At 38.0% G+C, this 22048-nt stretch overlaps 1 protein-coding gene across 1 annotated transcript in view; it reads left to right on the forward strand.

Annotated features, from left to right (window-relative positions):
• Positions 1-22048, forward strand: part of VCAN (versican) — a 113201-nt gene that overhangs the window by 7899 nt on the left and 83254 nt on the right. The window contains exons 2-5 of the mRNA XM_019652586.1: positions 4737-4812; positions 10423-10800; positions 14363-14537; positions 14623-14750. Coding sequence (XP_019508131.1) covers positions 4743-4812; positions 10423-10800; positions 14363-14537; positions 14623-14750 — 751 coding nt within the window. The 5' untranslated portion in view covers positions 4737-4742. The remainder of the gene's footprint in view (positions 1-4736; positions 4813-10422; positions 10801-14362; positions 14538-14622; positions 14751-22048) is intronic.

Here is a 22048-nt window from a genome sequence, read left to right on the forward strand (position 1 = left end):
TATTACCCTTGATGTCCTGAATGTCATCAAAATGTCTTCCTTTCAATATTTCCTTTATCTTCGGGTAAAGAAAGAAGTCACTGGGGGCCAGGTCAGGTGAGTAGGGAGGGTGTTCCAATACAATTATTTGTTTACTGACTAAAATCTCCCTCACAGCCAGTGCTGTGTGAGCTGGTGCATTGTCGTGATGCGAGAATCATGAATTGTTGGCGAAAAGTTCAGGTCATCTAACTTTGTCATGCAGCCTTTTCAGCACTTCCAAATAGTAAACTTGGTTAACTGGTGTCCAACTGGTACACATTCATAATGAATAATCCCTCTGATATCAAAAAAGGTTAGCAACATCATTGCAACATGTTCACGAACTTAATTGTCAGACCGCGTATAATGGTGACATGTGCTATGATGAAAATCGAACATGGGAAAGGGAATAGAGACTTCAGTATGTTTTCAATAGACCGATGAGGAAGGAGTTCGCCAGGCAGAGAACAGAATGGTACTAAGGGGCAATGACATGAAAAAGCTTAGCCAAGTCCTGGTTCAGGAATCCAGTCACAGGTTAGTGATAAATTCCCGTGGTGCCATTATTCTTGTGAAGTAAATTCATGAGATTTCATGTGTAAACCATGAGATTTCTCTCTGCATTACAGTGATTCCTCCTGTGAGAAAGCACCCAGGAGCAATATGATTGGCAACGCTCACTGCATTCACTTTGTAGCTGAGGTGTCCTAGACAATCGGTTGTCTAGGTAACTAATTCGAAGACTGAAAGACAAAGCTACTATGTCTGTGTCCTTAAGTCACCCTTTGCTTAGCAGGGCTTCCCCAAGATCAAGGGAGAATATTAAATATCTGTTTACTAGAACCCTGGCTCTCTCCATCTGAGGCAGCCCTTTCCTAGAGTGACCCTTATCCTCTCTGCAGACATTTCTCATGGATAGGAGTCCTGTTGACCTTGTCTCTTGTGTCTCCGAGGCAATTAAACAGCCTCAGTCATTGAGTGTTCAACAACTTTCTCCTCTTCTCATTGACTTCACTGGAGTAGGAGGCTAAATATAGGCACTGGCTCTCATATCTCCCAGTCTTTCTATGCAGACAGACTTGTTATCAGTAACAGATTATGCTTTACAAGGCCAACAGGAAGAGCAGAGTAGAAACGCGGGTCTGAGTGGTGCTGAAAACCAAACAAAGCAAAAAAGAGGCTTTAGTGAGTTTCTCATTTAATAAGATCACATGCAGCAGGCAAATTGCCTTACCAACCATGAACATGGACATGACCTTAAGAAAAGTAGAGAAATTAAATGAATGTCCATGGACTCCAAGTAAATGCTCAACTGGGCTCACTGAGATGTATGTCAGGTGTTAATTAGCCTACTTGCCCATATTCATTAGCGATTGTTGGCACTGCACTTTAAAGTGTGTTTCTGAATAGGAAGTGGAGGCATTGGTCAAGAAACCTTCCTCAAGGGTCTGAACCTGACACTATGGAAATATTGTGAGACTTAGTTAAGTTCAATATACTAGTTCTGCCTTCTGGAAGCCTACTGCTCTACAGAGGAGATAAAACATATTTACAAGTAATGATTCAAAGTGCATACCGTAAGTTCTAGAACAATTTCTTGTAAGCGTAAAGTTGCATACTGCTTCTATAGTGGGAATGCAGGTTATACTTTTTCAAATCCAAGGGCTTCACGTGCTTTCCTTTTTACTATTAGTAATAGGAAACCAGGAGAAGAACACCTATAGAATGCCTGACGTAGTCATTTTAATAATAAATATTGAGTGCTGAATACACTGTGTATCTCTCAGCTATGTCATATGCATTATTTTATCAATTCTCATAAGCACACTAATAAATAAGTACTACTTTTCACAATTAAATGGCTACTGAAATGAGAGCATTAATAACTTATCCAGAAGCACAGTGTATAAGTAGAGAATTCAGAACTTCAGTTCAGGGCTATCTGGCAGTGGAACCCAGACTTTTAACATTATGTTTTTAAATGTTTACAGAAAAAAAAAAGAAAAAAATTGAGAACAATTTTTTTTAAGGATGATAAGAAGTTATTGCTTGTAAGTACATTTACAGAAAGGTTTATTATTTGGATTCAATTAACACTCATGGAATACATTTTCTTTAATAGCAACTTATGATACAACCTAAAATTTTATTTTGTTTGTAAACTTTTAACTATAGAGCATGTGAAATTGATATCTTTATTTTTCCCTGAAATATTGCACTAGCACTGAGATATAGGTATATACTTGTACTTCCTGCTTGCTGTGGTATCTTATAAAATATCCAAAAATAGAGAAACCAAATTTCTCAATTAGTGTGTAACAACGTCTATTAGCGTCTATATATCATTAATTATATGATTAATAAACTTAATTGTCAAAGTTAATATAGGATTATTAACTGTATGCTTTTCATTGTGAGTTGTCAAATGGCCTACAGAGGAAAAATAGGTATATAATGTACTAGGTTAAAAAAAATGCTCTTTAGGAAATATCTAGAATTTTATAGTTCTGTTTAGAGAGATCCTAACACTTATTTCAAGATATATAAAATAGGGCCAGCTGAGTGGCACATTGGTTAAGAACTGGCTTGGGATGCCATAGGACCCCGGTTTGGATCCCACATATGAGGGCCAGTGACACTGCCCTCTACAGCTAAGATGCTGAACAACAGCTCAACCTGGAGCTGAGATGCTGTGAGTCGCTGGTGAGGGTGTAGGCTGCAGTCCCCTGCTGCAGTGGGCTGCCATAAGCTACCATGTGTAGCCTGCAGCCAGCGTGAGTGGCCAGCAGCCGTAGTGAGCGGCCGTCCAGAAGCCGGCGACTGATCTGCCTCGCCTGGGAAGAGCGCAATGATGGTGCCAACTTGGGCCAATGAAGCAACGTCCTCCACAACTAGACTGAAGTACAAAAGGACAGCAACTTGTCTGTCCCCCTACCCCCAATTCCCCAGCACTGTTCCCATCCCCCAATTCCCCAATAAAATCTTTATAAATAAATAAAAGATATATAAAATAAAGCTATCAATTGGAGAAGATTATCAAGGAAAAAGGAATAGCTGTCATAAATTATGAAATTGAACCTGAGCTCAAGTTGGACTTGGATTCTTATAGCATTTGGTTCTTTTCAATCTAGGTTTCCTAAATAATACAGAACTTAGATATTTTGTAAGGAATGTGTTAGGAAGATATTTAGGGCATCAACTGAAATATGTATCAGTAAGGATGCCTTCAGCTACAAGTAATAAAGGCCCTCATTTTACTGGGTTTAAATAATAAAGGAATTTATTATGATATATAAAAAGAAGTTCAAAGGGATGGCTCACTCTAGGCCTAACATCTGAGGGCTTCAGCTCTGTTTTTCCTGATTTTTTTCTCAGCTGCATCCCCGGAGGCTATTTTCTATCCTCATGAATGCAAGATGGCTACAATAGTGTGAGAAGAAATACCCTATTGTGACAATGTACAGTGAAGAAAAGCAACCATCTCTTCCTTTTACTTCCCCTTAAATGAATACACTTTTCCCAGGAGTACCCTCTCGAACTCCCGCAGAGATCCCCTCCCATCTCATTCACCAATATTGTATCGTATATTTGTCTCAAAACCCATCCCTGGCAAAAGGAACGGGATATCCTGTGGATAATTAGGATCGCCCCTTGGGCTGGAGCTTGACCCAGGAAAGTGTATAGCTGTGTGAAGGAGGATAGATGCTAGAGTGGAATCACAGTTTTGTTGGAAAGGAGAAAGAGGAGTGGCTACCTGGAGCCAAGCAACAATAGCTAGTATAGAATAGTCCTAAATGTAGCTGAGAAGGGAACGACTGTGGCGTTCAAACAACCTGCCACAGTCCTTCTGAGATTGGCTCTTTGATTCCTAGATGGTCCCTAACACTGGTACTTACCCTCCTCATAATTACAGCTTCATAGAAATTTGAGCTGGAAGGAACCATTCTGAGTCCAAGATTGTTAAATGCCTTCCCCAGAGTCACAAATAAATTAATGGCAATCCTGGGCAGATTTCTTGACTCTGAGAATTGGGTGTTTTCTTTCCTTCTTTACTCTTCAGACTCTAGAACTGTTGGAATGGCTTTAAAACCCATGGCAAGCACTGGTCCTTTTGGTCATTTTGTAAAGTTCCTTATAATACATTTATTTTGTTTGTTCAGCCTCCTAGAAACTACATTGGGTCTATGCTTTAAAAAGCCTGTTGAAATCCTTATTCTTTGATTTGATACCATGTGCATGAACCACCAATGGGTTCCTTTCCACCTCACATTTGATGCGAATCTCTTTCAACATCTCTCCTGTTGCTTTTCTATCTTCCCTTGCTCCATCTATGATCAACTTCCTGTTTCTAAATAGGCTTTGTGGTCACCCCTCTCTCTTTGTGCCAGCTCCTAGTCACTAGTTACTTAGGCTGTGGTCTTTATTGTTCTTCCTACAGCCTACTCAGCTGTGGTTGTCCCACACATCCATATTGTTATATGTCCCCAAATTGGGTTCTAGGATTATTTTGGTAACCACTGCATTGGGTTAGAGTGAAACTAATAATTAAAATGTTGGAACAACTTCTCCTATTGCAAGTTGCCTCCTGTTTTTACAATCCAAGAGGCGCTGCCTCTTGTACTCATATTACATACAATGCACAAATAGCATGTGATGTATGGCCCACCATGAACCTGAATGCTTATGATTTACTTGGTACTTTTCTTCATTTCTAGGACAAGATGGTGATTAATATAAAGAGCATCCTATGGGTGTGCTGTACCTTAATAGCAACCCATGCACAGCATAAAGGTGAGTATGGGAACAATTTCTTTGGTGCTAAGTGAAATAAACATTTGAATACTGGGGCATGGAATGGCTACATGGAATTACTAGAATAAAGGATTAATTTTTTATGTATTCAGTGATGAAAACTTTTAGCTAAACTATGATTAGGCTTAAAACAATGATGTTAAATAAAGCAGTGAAAACAAAATAATGAACAGGATGCTAAAGAAGCAAGTGGTCTTTCAGTAACTTCCCAGATTACTTTCAGACTGTGCAAAAAGGCTTATATGGTCCTCCCTTGGTATCCATGGGGGATTGGTTCCAGGAACCCTGGTGGATACCAAAATCTGAGGATGCTCAAGTCCTGTACATAAAATGGTGTAGTATTTGCATATAACCAATGCACATCCTCCCTTATACTCTAAATCGTCTCTAAATTACTTATGCCTAGTACAATGTAAATGTTATATAAATAGTTGTTATACTGTATTGTTTAGAGAATGATGACAAGGAAAGAAAAAGTCTGTACATGTTCAGTACGGATGCAACCATCATAGGCTTAACTACATAGTACACACAAATAACTATATAATATGTATATGTTTTAAATTATATTTTCAATCTGCTGTTCATCCTATCTGCAGATACAGAACTCGCTGATATGGAGGGCCAACTGTTTATGTCACTGGGCAAATTTTCTATCTTCTTTCATGCGCATCAAAGACTTTCCTAGAAAAAAAGAAAGACTATGAAACTCTCAGGAGGCTAGATTTTGAGAAAAGTCAAGAAGATAAAGGGAAGCCTGATAGCCATGTTTCTGCCCCTACCTCCCCCCCCTTTTTTTGTTTGTTTTTCATCTCTCACTTTTAAAGTAACTGGATAACTTCACAGGCAGTTTTTCTTAGCTTTAAATTATGTGTCCACAGAATGAATGTTTTATAATTCCACATTCATGGACTGGAGTCCATGAATGATGGCACTGCCCTGAGCTTCAGTGATCTCCTGTACCTCTCCAGACTCCACTTCTGCTTCATTCTCACACTCACTCTATGCTTCAGACTCTCTGAATTTGCAGTTCCATGCACAGACTTCCATATTCCCTGTTTTTTCACACGTAATTTTTTTCTGCTTGGCAGTCCCTTCACTTATTCTCTACAGTTCTACTTCAACTCATTCTCTAAGACTCAAAGTTTGAGTATCACTCCATCTATCCATCCCATCTATTCATTCATCCACCGCCCCCTCCTCCAATCCATTCATGTATCTACCCATTAACAATATTCTCTGAATATTTTCTATGTGCCAGCATTTATTCTGGATGTACAGGGATATATCATTGTCCTGGATTTCATTAAACTTAATCTTCTAGTTGTATGAAACAGTCAATAGACAAACAATGTAGGTACTTTCAGGTTGATGAAAATAGAGTGACATCATATAGAATGGCCTGGGTTGGGAGGAGGTGGTAAGTTCTTTGAGAAAGTAACACTTAAACTGAGATATGAATGACCTAGGCAGCTATCAGAGTCTTGGCTCCATCAATCTGTTCATAGCCCAGGAGCTCTCTTCTTCACTGTTTTCAGGAAGTGAGGCTGAAGGTCACAGAAAGCAAAGGATAACAGCGTCCAGTGAAGAGGGAAGACATAGAAAAGAGATATAAGAAAGAGAGTTGGTTTGGGTGGGTGGTAATAGAAGGGGAATTACAGAGAAAGTAGTAGGAGAACCTCAAGTGAGGCACAGGGTAACCATCCCTCCAGTTATTAGGGAGGTAGAGGATGGTAATGGGGGTCAAATATATGGTGATGGAAGGAGAACTGACTCTGGGTGGTGAACGCACGATGCAATATATGGATGATGTATTATAGAGATGTACACTTAAAACCTATATAATTTTTTTAACCAATGTCAACCCAATAAATTTAATTTAAAAAATAAAATAAATAGTACATTAAGTCGTGAAAAAAAAGTGAAAAAAAGGAAGAATTCAAACAAAAAATGAAAAATAAAAAAAAATTATGGTATAGCTCATTGATAGTATTTTAAAATAGTGGTAATAGCTAAAAATATTGAGTAATTTCTATGTATTAGGCCTTGTTCTAAGTACTTTGCATAGTTAATTTATTTAATATTAACTCTCCAATGAGACAGATGATTTTATTTCCCCCATTTGGCAGATGAGGGAACTGTAGTACTAAAAGGTCTGGAGGCATAGCTCATATACAGGCTCACACAGCAATTTAGTGGTGGGGCCTGGAGTTGAACCCAGGCAGTTGGGCTTCAGAGTCCATGCTCTTAACTACTGTATTATACTTTACCCAAGAATCAAGCTCTTTGTAAATCTATGATTATGATTAAGAGATGTCATTAATTGGGGCTAATTTCAGAAGAATTTAATTTTTTCATATGAGGGGCAAAAGTTAAAGACATAAGGTTCACATAAAACTGATTTGCCAAGTTCATAGTGGGATACACAGCAGTACCTTGTTGTGAGTCAACACACGTATTTTTCCTGTTAAGGTTTTCTGTGTTTGTTCTTAGGCACCTAAAAGGCCAATAACTAACATTAATGAACACCTGTCATGAAGAGCTCTTTGCTTTAACAATGCTCAGCATATTGATTATCTAGTATTGACCTAGTTATCTGGCTATTCCTTTAATATTAATAAATGGAGTCATACACAGTCATGAGTAAATAAATGAATGAGAGAGTGATATTTATCACCCAAGAGAGTGGCACATTTCCATATTCTCAATCTGACATGTAGTTGACCAAGGCCTCTGTGTGCATGTGGGTGTTTGGACAAATTATGTACATGGAATTTATATCATCCTTGCTCTACAGAATTTACTGACAGAGAATAAAAGGTAATTGATCATTCATTATTTAGAGATTTCTCCCTTACTGTACTCATTGAGACCACAAGCCATCTGGTGAGAACAGTGAACTTTTTGTTAGCATTCATTTTTATTACTTGCGTTGTCAGAGTTTCAGACAAGTTCTTTCAGGTAGCAGTTTTTTTGTTGCTTTTTTTTTTTTTTAAACAAGGATAGTCTATGAACATTATCCTTGGAACTACCAAATTTCTTTCTTAAAATATTTAGATTTAGTAAACTTAGTTCTTGTGACCCAGTGCATTAAGACCCAAGATTTCATACACAAAAAGACCTGACCACACAGCTTTTCATTAATCCTGGATTTTACATGAATATATATTTATATCCAACCAAAGCTTTTAATTTTCTTGTATCTGTAAACATCCAGAACAATACACAACACTTGGGAAATTTGCCTTTGACATCATTTTGTTCCAATATATCTTTTCATTACAGCACAGTTATTGAGTGAGGCTCTAAGGTTCCAAAACCTCCAGATTGGATAGATTGGGCTGCATCTCATATCTGCCCCTACACAGCCAAAATTGTGAAAAGAACTGTAATTTAGTAATAAATATTAAGTAATTGGAAGTCACTTATCTTAAACTCTCTTTTAAGAGATGGTAAAGAATCTCATAATTTATACCACCATTGAGGTTGATGATAAAGTTGTTTATTCTCCATTAAAAAAAATCAATACTTTATTTCTGGTGAAGTCAATCATCCAAATAATTTTTTTTTTCAGGAAGGAAGATGAGCTTTCCTAGAACACAGGATGAATGCAAATTAGGAGATTTTAACTCATAAAATTTTCACCCCTTCCCTTCTCAGGACCCCTGTTCTTGGCAAAAAAATGTACTTGTATTGTTATCATCTCCCTAATGGGATCCAAATTAAAGGGCTATGAAACAGGTAGGGGCTACACTCAGGAAGTCCCCTGTGGACTTTATAGATTTATTTAAAAGATCATGAAATTACTCAGGTTAAAGTGCAGATAACAATTAGAGAAATAGGATGGGAAAGAAATAGGATAGGTGAAGACTCTGGAAAAAAACAAAAACGAATCTAGGGACAAGGGAAGAACCTAATAAAAACCAAAGCTGAAAGATTCCTTGATGAGGTATCAGGAGACATTTGTTCTGGCCCAGGCCTGTCACTAGTCAGCTGGGAGGGGAACATCCCTAGTAAGGGATTGGATCAGTTTCACTCTGAGGATGAGCTTTAAATAAGATAATTTATTTTGTAAGCCAAGGAAGCCATTAAAAATTAATTATTCCCTTGCTTATTATAGTCTAAGATGATAATAGTCTCAGTAACATTTTACAGTTTAAGTTAGTGCAGCTAAAGCACACTTCATTTTATTTTTATTTAATCTTGTGAAGTGCCTTTAATCCTGTTTTGGACAAGCTATATATAGATTAGTAAAATGATAAAGAAATTCATGAGAGCAATGACCATTACAAATTTGGAACGATTAGTGATTTGTATCATAAGTACAATAAATATAATACTGAGTTACTTTAGATTCATTTGTATCACATGAAATATTTTATGTCAGTCTTTTTGAAGTTAAATTTTAATCTTTAGCAATAGAGAGTATTTTTTTCTTAAAGAACATAATATCTCCATACCTTCCTGTAATTTTCAAAATGACTTACCCCCAACTAGATCCACAGAGCTTTATTGACAGCTATATCATTTCTGATGCATGTCCATATTGACATGTGTGTTACCAACAGCTTTGACCACTAACACCCTGATACACATCATTTTGTTAATTAAGAATCATTATTTCATTCCACCTAGAGGATACTATGAATTTGTTCATCATATTTTCATGAAGTGGAGGTTGCTTGAGTATTAATGATAATTTTTATTGTTATTACCACAACATTGTCTAGCCGATTAGTAGACCCTGGAAGATGAAGTGGGGTTGGAGAGGTGAGTGAGGGGTACGGATTCCTCCAAGAGTGAAAGGACATTTCTTTTGCATGCAATAGTGTTAAATTGTAGCCAATGTATGCTTTCTCATTAAAAGTTTAAGGGCTTACACAGAAAGACATTCTGTAGATTAATACTTTAGGAGGGTTAGGGGAACAGATGCCAACTTTCCCCCCAGGATACAATCGAGAGGGTATGTTTCACTGCAAAGTGATTGCAGCTGGATTTGTCATTATGATGAAAGTCTTTGGTTCAAACACTGAACCAGAGAGGGTCCCTTCTAGTGTTCGACTTCCCCCTGCTCCAGTCGACTGAAGGTTTTTTGTGGTTTTTTTTTTAAATTTTTATTTTCACTTCCTCTTTGAATTTTATTTTCATTTCCTCTAAGGTAATGTGGCAGTTATCTTAATAAACACTTTTCATCTTCTGACCTGGAGACATAAATTCACCTTTCAACTGCTCTTTCTAACACTGGTCCAGTCTTTTAAACCTGCCGACTCTTGTCTCCTTTGGCCCTTGATGGCTTGCCTCCCTAGACTTGGCATTATTTTATCACTCCTTTAGTTTATGTTACACGCTGAGTTACAAATACTTTAAAATGAACGTCATATTTTGGGTACATAAAGTGAGCATTATTCATCCCTGTCTTTGTTATAAAACATTTTTGAAATCATATACTATTCTCTGTATATAAAATCATTCTTATGATTTTACATTTTGAAGCTATAAGAAAGCAAGGGTTTCTTATCCAGTCACACATATCATACTCAGTTTGGGTTTTTTTAAGACTCTTAATTTGGTATTTTCTCTTTCTTCTAGTTAAAGTGGAAAAAAGCCCACCTGTTAAGGGCTCCCTCTCTGGAAAAGTCAACCTACCTTGTCATTTTTCAACCATGCCTACCTTACCACCCAGTTACAACACCACCAGTGAATTTCTCCGTATCAAATGGTCCAAGATTGAATTGGACAAGAGTGGGAAAGATTTAAAGGAGACTACTGTTCTCGTGGCCCAAAATGGGAATATCAAGATTAGTCAGGGCTACAAAGGAAGAGTGTCTGTGCCTACACATCCCGAGGATGTGGGCGATGCCTCCCTCACCATGGTCAAATTGTTGGCAAGTGACGCGGGCCTCTACCGCTGCGATGTCATGTATGGGATTGAAGACACTCAGGACACGGTGTCACTGACTGTGGACGGTAAGGCCTTTGGAATCTATGAGAAGGTAGCATAACTTGACGCCTGGTTCAGAAGGGTTGCAAGACAGTCCTTAAACGTTGCTGTTGCTCAAGTTTTGGGCAAGTGGAGAAACTGCAATCATCCACAACAGTCGATGTCTTTTACCAAAAATAAACCGTTATTTGTTCAGAGGTCAAGGAAGGTGATTTTTTGTGCAGCAACTTCATTGATTCAATGCAGTAAAGTATAGTTTGTACACTGGAAATAATGAATACCTCAAGACATGCTATATAGTTCAAGAATCATTACTTCATCATTGAAATCTATCAATGATTACTTTTTAAGACTGGAAAAGCTAGTCTACATTTTGTTCTAATTTTAACATGTGTGTATGCATATATATGTACACAGATATATATACGTAGGTACACACACACACACAAAAAAAACCTTTTCTTTTTTCTCACTCTCAGTGATTATTGAAATCTTTGAGTTTGCTTTTAAGAAATATAAATTCTGGGCTGGCCGAGTGGCATGTTGGTTAAGAGCTGGCTTGGGATGTCACATCTGAGCAGCAGGGCCCCGGTTCGGATCCCACATGAGGGCCAGAGACACTGCCCTCTACAGCTAAGATGGTGAACAACAGCTCGACCTGGAGCTGGGCTGTCGGTGTGAGCTGCCAGGAGCTGCTGTGAGAGGCCGTCCAGAGGCTGTAGCCCGATCTGCCTCACCCAGGACGAGTGCAATGATAATACCTACCTGGGCCAGTGAAGCAAGGTCCTCCACAACTAGACTGAACAACAAAAGGACAGCAACTTGTCTGTTCCCCTTTCCCCAATTCCCCAGCACTGTTCCCCTCCCCCAATTCCCCAATAAAATCTTTAAAAAACAAAACAAAACAAAAAAAAAACAAATGTAAATTCTATCTTAACTTATGCTGAAGAAATAAGGCACTTAATAAGAACCATGGTGCATGTCACAGTGCCTTAAAAAGGCCAGGAATCAATAAACATTTGAATTGAATCAAAACAAGAATTCAGTGAATTTTTGGTAAAGATTAATACACTAGTTGTTATCTATTAAGTCTTGCAATGAAACATTGTGGTTATAGCCTACGTTCAGTGGTGGCTTATATGTCATTTGAATTTAAGTGAGGAGACAAAGCAGAGAAAAATTGCTTTAATTGGGCACACACATAGTGCCATAGCTCTTGGAAGCAGAATGTTTTGGCAAGTTATTAAGCAAAACTCTAATACCCAAACATGATGGAACAGATTTTTCTTTCAACCCTCCATTTCCCTATAAAATATTTACCTTTCAAGAAATATATACAAAGGGCTTTATTAAAACCCTTTCTTGTGTAGCCAAAAGGAAATACTTTGAATTTCAGATGCAACAAATTAATTTCCTGGGCATCCTTTTACATTTAGATTCTGTTGCTTTCTTCCATAAATCTATTTTTATGTTGTCCAGGCATCCACTAAATATCCTGGGCCCTTTGCTCTTTTAACCTTTTTATCATTTATTTTAGTTAGCCTAGAATTGTTTTGTTCTACTGATAGTTCTATAGATGATGATAGATGATAGAAAGGTAGATGATAGATAGAGAGATAGATAGATAGATAGATAGTGTTAGTTACACACTAAATATAAAATTATATACTAACATGTGTATTTAAAATCCCAAAAAGTTTAATAACTTCTTGCAATTTTCATCATTAAAGAATTAGCAATAGATTTGGCCCTTGCCCCTCTGAAATAATGAAAATCCTCTGCTTAATCTCCTTAGCCCCAGGAGGTCTTCAAATTATCCCAACAATTGCAGATACTTGTACAGACTGATATTCCCTGCCTTGGTCATGGAGGCCCCTCTGTGCCCCCTTACTGCCAATCCTCACTGCACATGCAAGGTTTTTAATTACCAAGAAGACTATTTGAAGCTTTGATTAACATAAGACTAATTTAAAACCACTCAAATTCTTGCTTAAGCCTTAGAGATTATTATAAGCTATCTCTCATACTTACCAAATACCACATATATACTTCCTGGCAATTTCAAAGTAGTTCTGTAAAGGTACAAATTTTCTGAAAGGCATTTGATGATTTTTTTTTCAATATCAAAAATAGGAAAACAAATGTTAGTTGTCAGTGCATCTACCTGGTGCCTGTGCAGGTTTCTTTGTGTTGACACTGATCAGAGGTGCTTATCTATGACATGGCTCGTCTTTTATCCATAGTGACTTTATTGGCACATACCTGTTTTGGAAGAGAGAGACAATCTGAGGGTGAGCATGTGGGAGAGTCTTACAGCTAGAAGTCAGGCTGTGAGAGCTAGACTGTTATCTACCCCAGGAAATTACTAACAATAAAAAGAGATTGGAAGATATTTTAGAAACCAAAATTAATTCTTCATAACAAAAAAGTGTCCTTAAATGATATGACTCAATAAAGTCTCAGCCATAACACTCAGTTGCCCCAATTTCTATTTTCCAGTGAATTCCCAGGCACATTAGCTTGACTCATTTTGCAGACTTCTGGGAATGAGTCACCATATTTACCTCAGTTAAAAATTGATATGCTCTTGCTGAAGTGGGAGGAGAGGACCCAAAGCTCCATCCCTTCAGCTGCTCTTTCCTCAGCCCTTTGACAATTCCCTGAGCCCTGGAGCACAGTTCAACAACTACTAGCTTATGCAACTTCTAAAATACAACAAAGTGGACTTTGAGGCAAGTACCAGGATGCCTGGCTTCTACCCATGGAGTCTAGAGAACTTCGCTTCAGGACTTCTTCTGGATAAAAGTCCTACATTTTATCTGTCATAGGGGTGGCCCTAAATTATGCTGGTCAGATAATGAATATGATAAACATTTGAGTAGTACTTAGTAGCCTATCCAACATTTTAAAATCCTTTAGTTAATTTGAACATCACATCAGTCAAATAACACAAACAATATTAGTTATACTTTATGGGGGAGGAAATTAAGACTCAGTATGTAATTAAGGACTTGTATATAATTAAGGAGCAAATTAGGGATTAGAACAAACCTTCTCATTCATACAAAATCCAGGGTCTTTTCCATCTTAATATATTGTCTCTGGAAATAAATATCTCATGTTTTATGTTTAGGAGAAGTGGTGTTAATGAATGTTCCATGTGCTGCTTTTGAGTTGACCCAGAGTAAAATCATGAAGTAGGAGAAGTCGATCTTGTGGACCCATGAAATCTTTTATCTCCTGTCACACCTAGTACCTTTCATTTTCAGTGTTCCCATGATAGCCTGAATACTACCTGTGATTAGGACAGCTATCCACCTCTTGGGTTTTGGTGGCTTAAATCTTTTTCTTAGATTGTTTACATGGGAACAGAAAATGTGTGGCCAGGAAACTTTCTAATGGAGCAGAATGGAACCGGGGGCCCTCAGATCACCATTAGTTTGCATGATGCTACATAGAGTAAAAATAAGAATTATCACGGTGTTATGACCATGCCAGCAATTAAATTGATGTGTTGCTCCAGTGAGAAACTTTGCGCAGTATGCTGGGAGATTGGAACGTGCCCATAATTGTTTTCTATCTTTGCAGGGGTTGTGTTTCACTACCGGGCGGCGACCAGCAGATACACTCTGAATTTTGAGACTGCACAGAAGGCTTGTATGGATGTTGGGGCGGTCATAGCAAGCCCGGAGCAGCTCAACGCCGCCTATGAAGATGGATTTGAACAGTGTGACGCAGGCTGGCTCTCTGATCAGACTGTTAGGTGAGATGTCTGGGGGCCACAGGCTTTAATTCATTCATTTGGGAGTGAGAATACAGTGCTCATTACTAGTCCTTCATCTCTCCAGGTATCCTATCCGGACTCCCCGAGAAGGCTGTTACGGAGATATGATGGGGAAGGAAGGAGTCAGGACCTATGGATTTCGCTCTCCTCATGAAACTTATGACGTGTATTGTTACGTGGACCATCTGGATGGTAAGACGTTTGCATTTCTCTAGTTTCATTTGAACTAAGGAAATGGAGAGAAGACTGGGAGCATGTTGGAATAAAGCAAGTCTTCATGCTTGTTTGGATTCCAAACAGCAGCAGTTAGTTTAAATAACCGTATGATTCTGTGGTGAAATAAGCTTAAATTAAAGTGGAAAGAGAAGGAGGAGGGTGTAAATGGTTATGCAGGTTAGAAATGTCTTTCGTTAATAGCAGGGTTTCTCTCAGTCATGCTGCTATTGGACTATTTCCAATACAATTTTAGAGCATTAAGAATAGAAAGCTGTAAGGGTGGTACCTATTCTTGTGAGAATGTCAGGTAAAATCCTGCGATGACAAACCCCTGTGAATCCAAGTGCTGATAAACACACCAAGGCTCAGCTAAATAACTTCAGCTAGCCCATGTTTTACTCTTCCTGTTTACTTTGCTACACTAACATTCAGAGCAATCCTTCATTCAGCCAGTCGACACATTAAAAAAAACCCACCCACTGTGTGATACTCTGCTAATTGTTAGGGATGTTGAAACCAGGTAAGATGTAAGCCTTGCTTCAAAGATGCTTAGAGTGTGATTGATTTTGGACTATCATTTCTCTCTCAGCATGAGTTAGAGGTTCTTAAAGACGAAGTTTAAGTTCAATAGTGGAAACATTATCTAAGGGGCACAATGGAGTTTTATTATAAGACACATGGAATAGAAGTGTCTGTGACTTTTAAAATGGAGTTTCATTTGTGTCCACAGGTATCCTAGAAACCTATGTAAATAGAAGTATTGAATCGAGTTAGACTTTGAAGTTTGGCTGGGTACACATAAAAAAAATGATCTCAATTTTCTTCTCTGTAAAATGAGGAGGTTGGAGATTACCATAGTCTCTTCCAACATTAAAATAAAATTCTATGATTCTATGATTTTATGAATTGAGTAAACAACCTCAGAGACTGAAAGCTAAAGAATAAGCAGCTTGCATTTTCCTAATGCCCTGGCTAAATTTGAATCAGAAGTCCTGCTTACAAGAAGGCTGCTTAAGTGTATAGTTCTCAAGCATCTTAACATTCTAATTATAACTATCATTTAAGGCTGGTAATTATATTTTCTAAACTAGAGCTTCAGATACTAACAATTTCCATTTCTGTATGGGCACAAAAGGAAACAGTATGTAAAATCCAAGCTATGATATATAGCTTTTCTCCTTCCTTTATTTTAAATTTAATGTAATCGGTGATGATTGGTAGGCGAATCTGGTTCTAGGAAATAAATTTGGCTATCGCTGTTTCAGTGAGATGGAAATGTGTATCCAGATTCAGTAACATGGGATTTGTTTTATCATTGTTTTCTTAATACAGAATAATATCTATCAGAGTGATAGTTATAAAAATTTCTAGAATACTAGTACTGGTAATACTGGAACTGAACCAGAGGTAGTTTTGGGGAAAGTATACCTAAGGTCTAATTACCTAAAAGAGCTTTACCAAGTATAATAGAAATGGTGGCTTTCAGGTACAAATCCATGGCCTGATCTAAATATGAACAGTCATCACAAGCCAGCCTGCTTAATGGAAAGATAGGCTTCTATACTCACAATGGTATCAGATGGAGAGCCTAAGGGCCTCTGTGTGTGTCTTTTCTTATCCTTAGGGAGCCACCAAAACCTCACTCTCTAAGGCTGTAGACTCCCTAACTTCTTTCGAGCCTTTTTCTGCTTTTGCAGAAGTCCTAAAAGATCCCTGCCTTCCTCAAATATTGCTTGAAGTACTCTTGACAGGTCCAGTGGTAGAAGTCCTGCTGGGGATCTCCAGCCACATTAAATCAACTGAGAGCTGGCGCCCCCACAGTCTGTTCAGAGTATTGTCACCAGCGTGTGAGCAGAATTGGGACCTGTCAGAAGGGTAGCTCTGAGGATGTACACATACACCACAACGAGAAGGACTTATTATCATATAGGAGTCCTTTTCCACCTCCAGAAACATCGCTTCTAAGGCAGCTGTTATTCGTAAAACCAGTCTCTGCCCCAATGTAACCCAACTGCATTTTATACAGTTACTTGGGACAAATGTTCCAAATGGCTGAGAACTTGTAATGTGCAATACAGCATAACTTTAGTTTGGGTATTTATACCAAAGCGACAGAATGTGAACCTTTTTGTTTTAACACATAAACGTTGGAAGGTAAAGGGAAAACAATCAGTATAAATACTAATTCAAGTATTGGCTGAAATCTGTATCATAAGAGTAGCAAGTCTTTTATTTGTTTCATAGAAGGAACTTGACAAACCTGGAAGATATTCAGTATATTTAGAATGACCTTGTTATGGAAAGTTTTTATTCCTCACATTTGTTGTCCTTTGGAATAATTAGCAAAGCTTGGGACACTGGTCTTTTCTCTATCAACTTGAAATTGGACTGGTGGTGGTGGTGCGAGGGGAATTAAAGAGTGACTTTTGTGACTGATGATGTAAGAGGAAGATCACAAAACCATTCTTGGGAGGTCTCCCTCCCTCTTTTACTGACGTGTATGTCCTCCCCTGGAAGTAAAGACGATTGGCTAAAGTGTGAGTTGATAAAAATTTGTGTGGAAAGTTAACTATATAAAATTATACCTGGGGGCGGCCAGTTAGCTCAGTTGGTTAGAGCGCAGGACTCCTAACACCAAGGTTGCCGGTTCGATTCCCACATGGGCCACTGAGAGGTGCTCTCTACAACTAGAATGAAACAACTACCTGACTTGGAGCTGATGGGTCCTGGAAAAACACACTATGCTGTTCCCCAATTAAAAAAAAACTGTTAAAAAAAATTACATCTGGTATTTCAGTGCCACACTGAAAAAAGATTATTTGAAGTGAGTCAAAATTCCTCACAAGAGATATTTATTTCTATATTCACAGCTATAATAATTCCCACCTGTATTTTCTTGTATTTTTAACTACCAAGTGTGTATGAGAGTGGTGACAGAGACAGTAAAAAAAATAGAGATATTGATGTACTCAGAATGAATGAATGTGTTGGAACACATACACAGTTATGAACAAGGTGCAATTACTTCAGATCAGAAGCCATATTATTCCCGATGGTCTACTGAAAAAGCCAGTGAAGTATAAAATGAAACCTAGTTCAAAAAGACAATTAATTTTGTTTTAATTTAGTGATTTATCATGAAAGATATTTAGTTGACAGAATGTCAACCTTCTGTTTTTTTCTGCTTTCTTGTCTTATATGTCATATTCATCCTGATATGTATTTCTTTATAAAATTCAAGTAATTATACTAAATAAAATTCAGCCAGTTTGAGGGAGAGAAAAATGAACCTGGTTCTTATTCTAAGGTGGTGATTATAACACAGTTATGCCTATGGATACAATATCTAAATCTATTTTAACAAATAACCTAGTAAGTATAAAGGAGCAATTACATGAGCTATATCTACTACCAAGCATTCCAATATTAGCTTGTGTTCTTAGAAATGGTCTAGACATTATGGTGGCTTATTAGCCATGACCCAGTAACAAAACACTGTTAGTAAACAATGAATAGAATTAGGATTCTCAAGTAGGAATCTAGAAATGAAGACTCATAAAATAATCCTCATTAGGAAGTTTAATCTGTGTTTCCTGGTAAAGTGGATTTGGCAAACACTGAGAGGGTTCCTTATTAGGAACTTAATCTGCGTTTCCTGGTAAGGTAGGTTTGGGAAATGTTGAGAGGGTTTAGAGTAGAGCTGAGATGATTACATAGCTCACTTAACTAGTTGTGAGATCCTGAGCAAGGCGTCCTCTCTCTAAGATTCAGTTTCTTCTTCTGTGAAATGGAGACAAGAATACTTACTTTTGAATCATGGAGTGAAGATGAAATGGGTTAATGTGTAAGGCTTTTATCTCAGTGCATGGCACAAAGTAAGTGCTCAGCAAGTAATAGCTGTTATTATTATAGCTGATGGGTATATGAAAGTTTCTTGATTCCCACTAAATGCATAAAAAGAAGAAATGAATTAAAATTCAAGTCTGTGAATTTAGTTCCATATAAGGAAAATTTTTCTGACAATAAATGTCATGAAATGTAGAAAGAATCCTGACAGACTGTAAAATTTCTCCTCTGGAGCTTTCTTAAAACTAGAATTAATCTAAATTGTTAGGAGTACAATGCAATGCTCTGTCAAAGTTTGAGTAATGGTACTTTGAAGGATATAGAAAATAACTGGAAATCGGTGACTTTATGAACAAGGGTGATTATTTTATGGTAAGGCATTTTGGATATAACAAGTTGCTTGAACATTATTGAATAATTAAAAATAATACGGTGGCAAAATAAGAATTCCTATATTATCTGTCCTCTATTGTTTGAAATCAGTTATGCTCTGTTTAGAACATTATTTTCTTGAATCACAGTGTTCAGAAATGAATCTGGAGTCTACCTCCCCACAAAGGGTCTTGGGCACATAAGTATGTCTATGTCACCAGTGGAGGATGTAAATACTTCTGAACGTGCTTTGTGAATTAATGTATTTCTGTGCAGAAAGTGGAAGTTTAGTAGGAAGTATGTGTGTCTAGTTACATCCATAGCAAAAAATAATTCCTAAATAAGATAAAGAATGGAGCATAAGGTAAATATTTCAGCTAAAAAAACAACAACACTCAAACATTTAAGGAATCTTTAATTATTTTTTAATGAAATTAATATTGGGTCGTCGGGAAACTCATGACGTATTTTTCTATGTTTTTCAATGCAAAAATGCATCATGACTTTCCAGATGACCCAATAGGTTGACTGTTTATATGGTTTCTTTCTGGTAGCTGGTATTTGTAAGAAGATAGCTTCCTTTGTATATGGGTGTAATTCTCCCTGCAGATCAATCAGAAGGTGGTAGATGGGGTCAGATTGCTTTCTTTCATGGTTAACCCTCTTAGTTCCCTTACAAATGAAGCAATAACTTTCAGTGTTGTCTCCAGACCTGACAAATGAATGATCCAGGAGCTCCTTGCCCCTCTGACATGGGCAACAGGGGGGACCTGCATCCTGTTCTTCTACAACCTGCATTTTCTATACAGTCCTGGCCTTTGGCGTTTACTTCACCTGGAGTAACTACCACCCTACTCTTCTGATTCTCTGCTTTCACCCAGCTTCAGCACGTTGATGGTTCTGTACTATGGGCTCTCTACTTCATCTCGTATCCCCCACCTGAGCCCTAGTTAATCTCTCACGTTTCCCATCTCTGAAACTTGAATGTATGACTATAGTCACCCTCATGCAAATGTTTGCTTACGCCTCCCTCTCTCCTCATAGACTGTGGGTTCTGGGAGGGAAGGAACTATGTGTGTCCCCACTATGTCCTTGGCACATAATAGGTGCTCCATAGGTGGACTGGATAAATAAGCGAATTAATAAATTAACCTCCAACCTATAAGTGCCCGCTCTATTCATCTTGCGTTATATCTGCCCCTTGGATAACTTCACATCTGCCTAGGCTTCATCACTATTCTACTTGCTTCCCAATTCCCCATTGTTCTAATTTCCTTAGTAGTTTTTTGTTTTGTTTTGTTTTGTTTTCATTTTTGCTCTCTTGTATATAAACTGTGAGACAAATGCCTTGTAGGATGAACGGGGCACAAAAGTACATGAGAAAGAACAAAAAGAAGAAAATGAGAATGTTAATAATTTCTAGTTTTGCGTGTCTACCCCTGAACTCTCATCTGAATTCCATATCCATATTTCTAGTTTGTGAATCATTTTCAGGTCTCATCTCTGGTTTTGATTCTCACAAATTATCCCCATGCCTTTAGCAGATCTTCGAGGGGCCCATGTTATGACCATCAAAGCACTTAAGTACTTCACCTATGTCATTCACCTACTCAGAGTTGAATAGAACATTTTCCTCTGCCTTCCTCTTCAAACACAAACTTTGTCTGACATTTGAAGCCCCTTAAACCTGGCTCAGGAGTAACCTATTCAACTTCGGTTCTCTCTCTCCAGCATGACGCGTTGTCCACCAGCCCTGTGCTTGCTGCTGCTTGCACACCTGCTTTCGTCTTCTCAGAGAACACTCATCCGTCAGCTTTCCAAAATTTTGCTCTTCCTTATGCCTGGAAACACTGCTTCCAAAAGCCCATCTTTGACTCTTGCAGCTCTCACTGAGATTTCCTGGCTCTGCACTCCCGCTGTTCTTAGACTTTGTTCCACGTATTTGGTGTTTAATTGTTGTCTGGTTGCTTTATATTTATCAAATATGAAATATTATCGATTAGCTTTATTTTTGCAAAACTTCGGTGAACTCCTAGTAGCGATAAGGTCATAATCGTCTCCTATAAACTCTCTAAACCACAATGGAGGATCTATTCCAGTGATAGACCATAACAGTTACTCAGGACATACTTGACGGTAATTGCAGTATTTCTCCAAACTTTGTCTTTTGCAGAGACTGCTTCCACTGCCTTTCCATTTCCATAATATTTGAGAAAAATGCCAAGCTTTGTTCCCCAAATTTATTAAGGGTTTTTAAAAAAAACTTTATTAGAGCACCATGATACTGAATGTTTCCTCTCACTCTTTTCTGTGGTGTCTCAGAAATAATTCCTTCCTAGAGAGATACTCTTTCCTCCTTTCCAGCCTCTCACAATAATTTCCCTTTCTTGCCCACCCAGCCAATTGTCCTTTCTGGGATCGGTTGCTTTGTACCCATTCACAAATCACAGGGTAATTTTTCTAGTGTTTCGCCGTGTCCAAATCCAGGATAACTCTGTCGCCTCTGTGACTTGTCTAATGCCTCCATGTTATCCTTTGTATGACCTAGAACCAAAAATAACCTTTTCTTTTTGTTATCATATGAGCTCCTATAGGTGGGAAAAGTAAAAAATTAGGTAAAGGCCTGAATGTCATTAGCAGGTCTTAGAGCAGGACTTCATTCGGACTTTTGGGAGGCTTCGATTGGACCAAAATCAGATATTAGATTAGGAAATGGTGTGATTTCCTGCCTGTAGATTCTCAGATTGATTTTTAATTTTAATACGATCTATAGCATGTAATCTACGGAATACTTCCCTAGTGGAAGTTATTTAAGAACTAGTGATACTGGACTTACTCAGATAAAAAGCCCCAAGTCAGCTAGAAGAGCTTCCTGCACCCTGTGGTTCACCAGATAACTCAAATATTGATTCTGGATTACAGAACCTCTTCCCATTGTTTGAGGTCGGTGCTAGAAGATGCTGAAAATGTTTTAGCTGTTCTCTGTAGAACTCATAGAATCACAGCTGTGGCTATGCTTCTTATATGGGCTGTGGAGATTAACGTGTCTTGCTAGG

The sequence above is a fragment of the Hipposideros armiger genome, unplaced genomic scaffold, assembly GCF_001890085.2.
Source record: "Hipposideros armiger isolate ML-2016 unplaced genomic scaffold, ASM189008v1 scaffold_182, whole genome shotgun sequence".
NCBI lineage: Eukaryota > Metazoa > Chordata > Mammalia > Chiroptera > Hipposideridae > Hipposideros > Hipposideros armiger.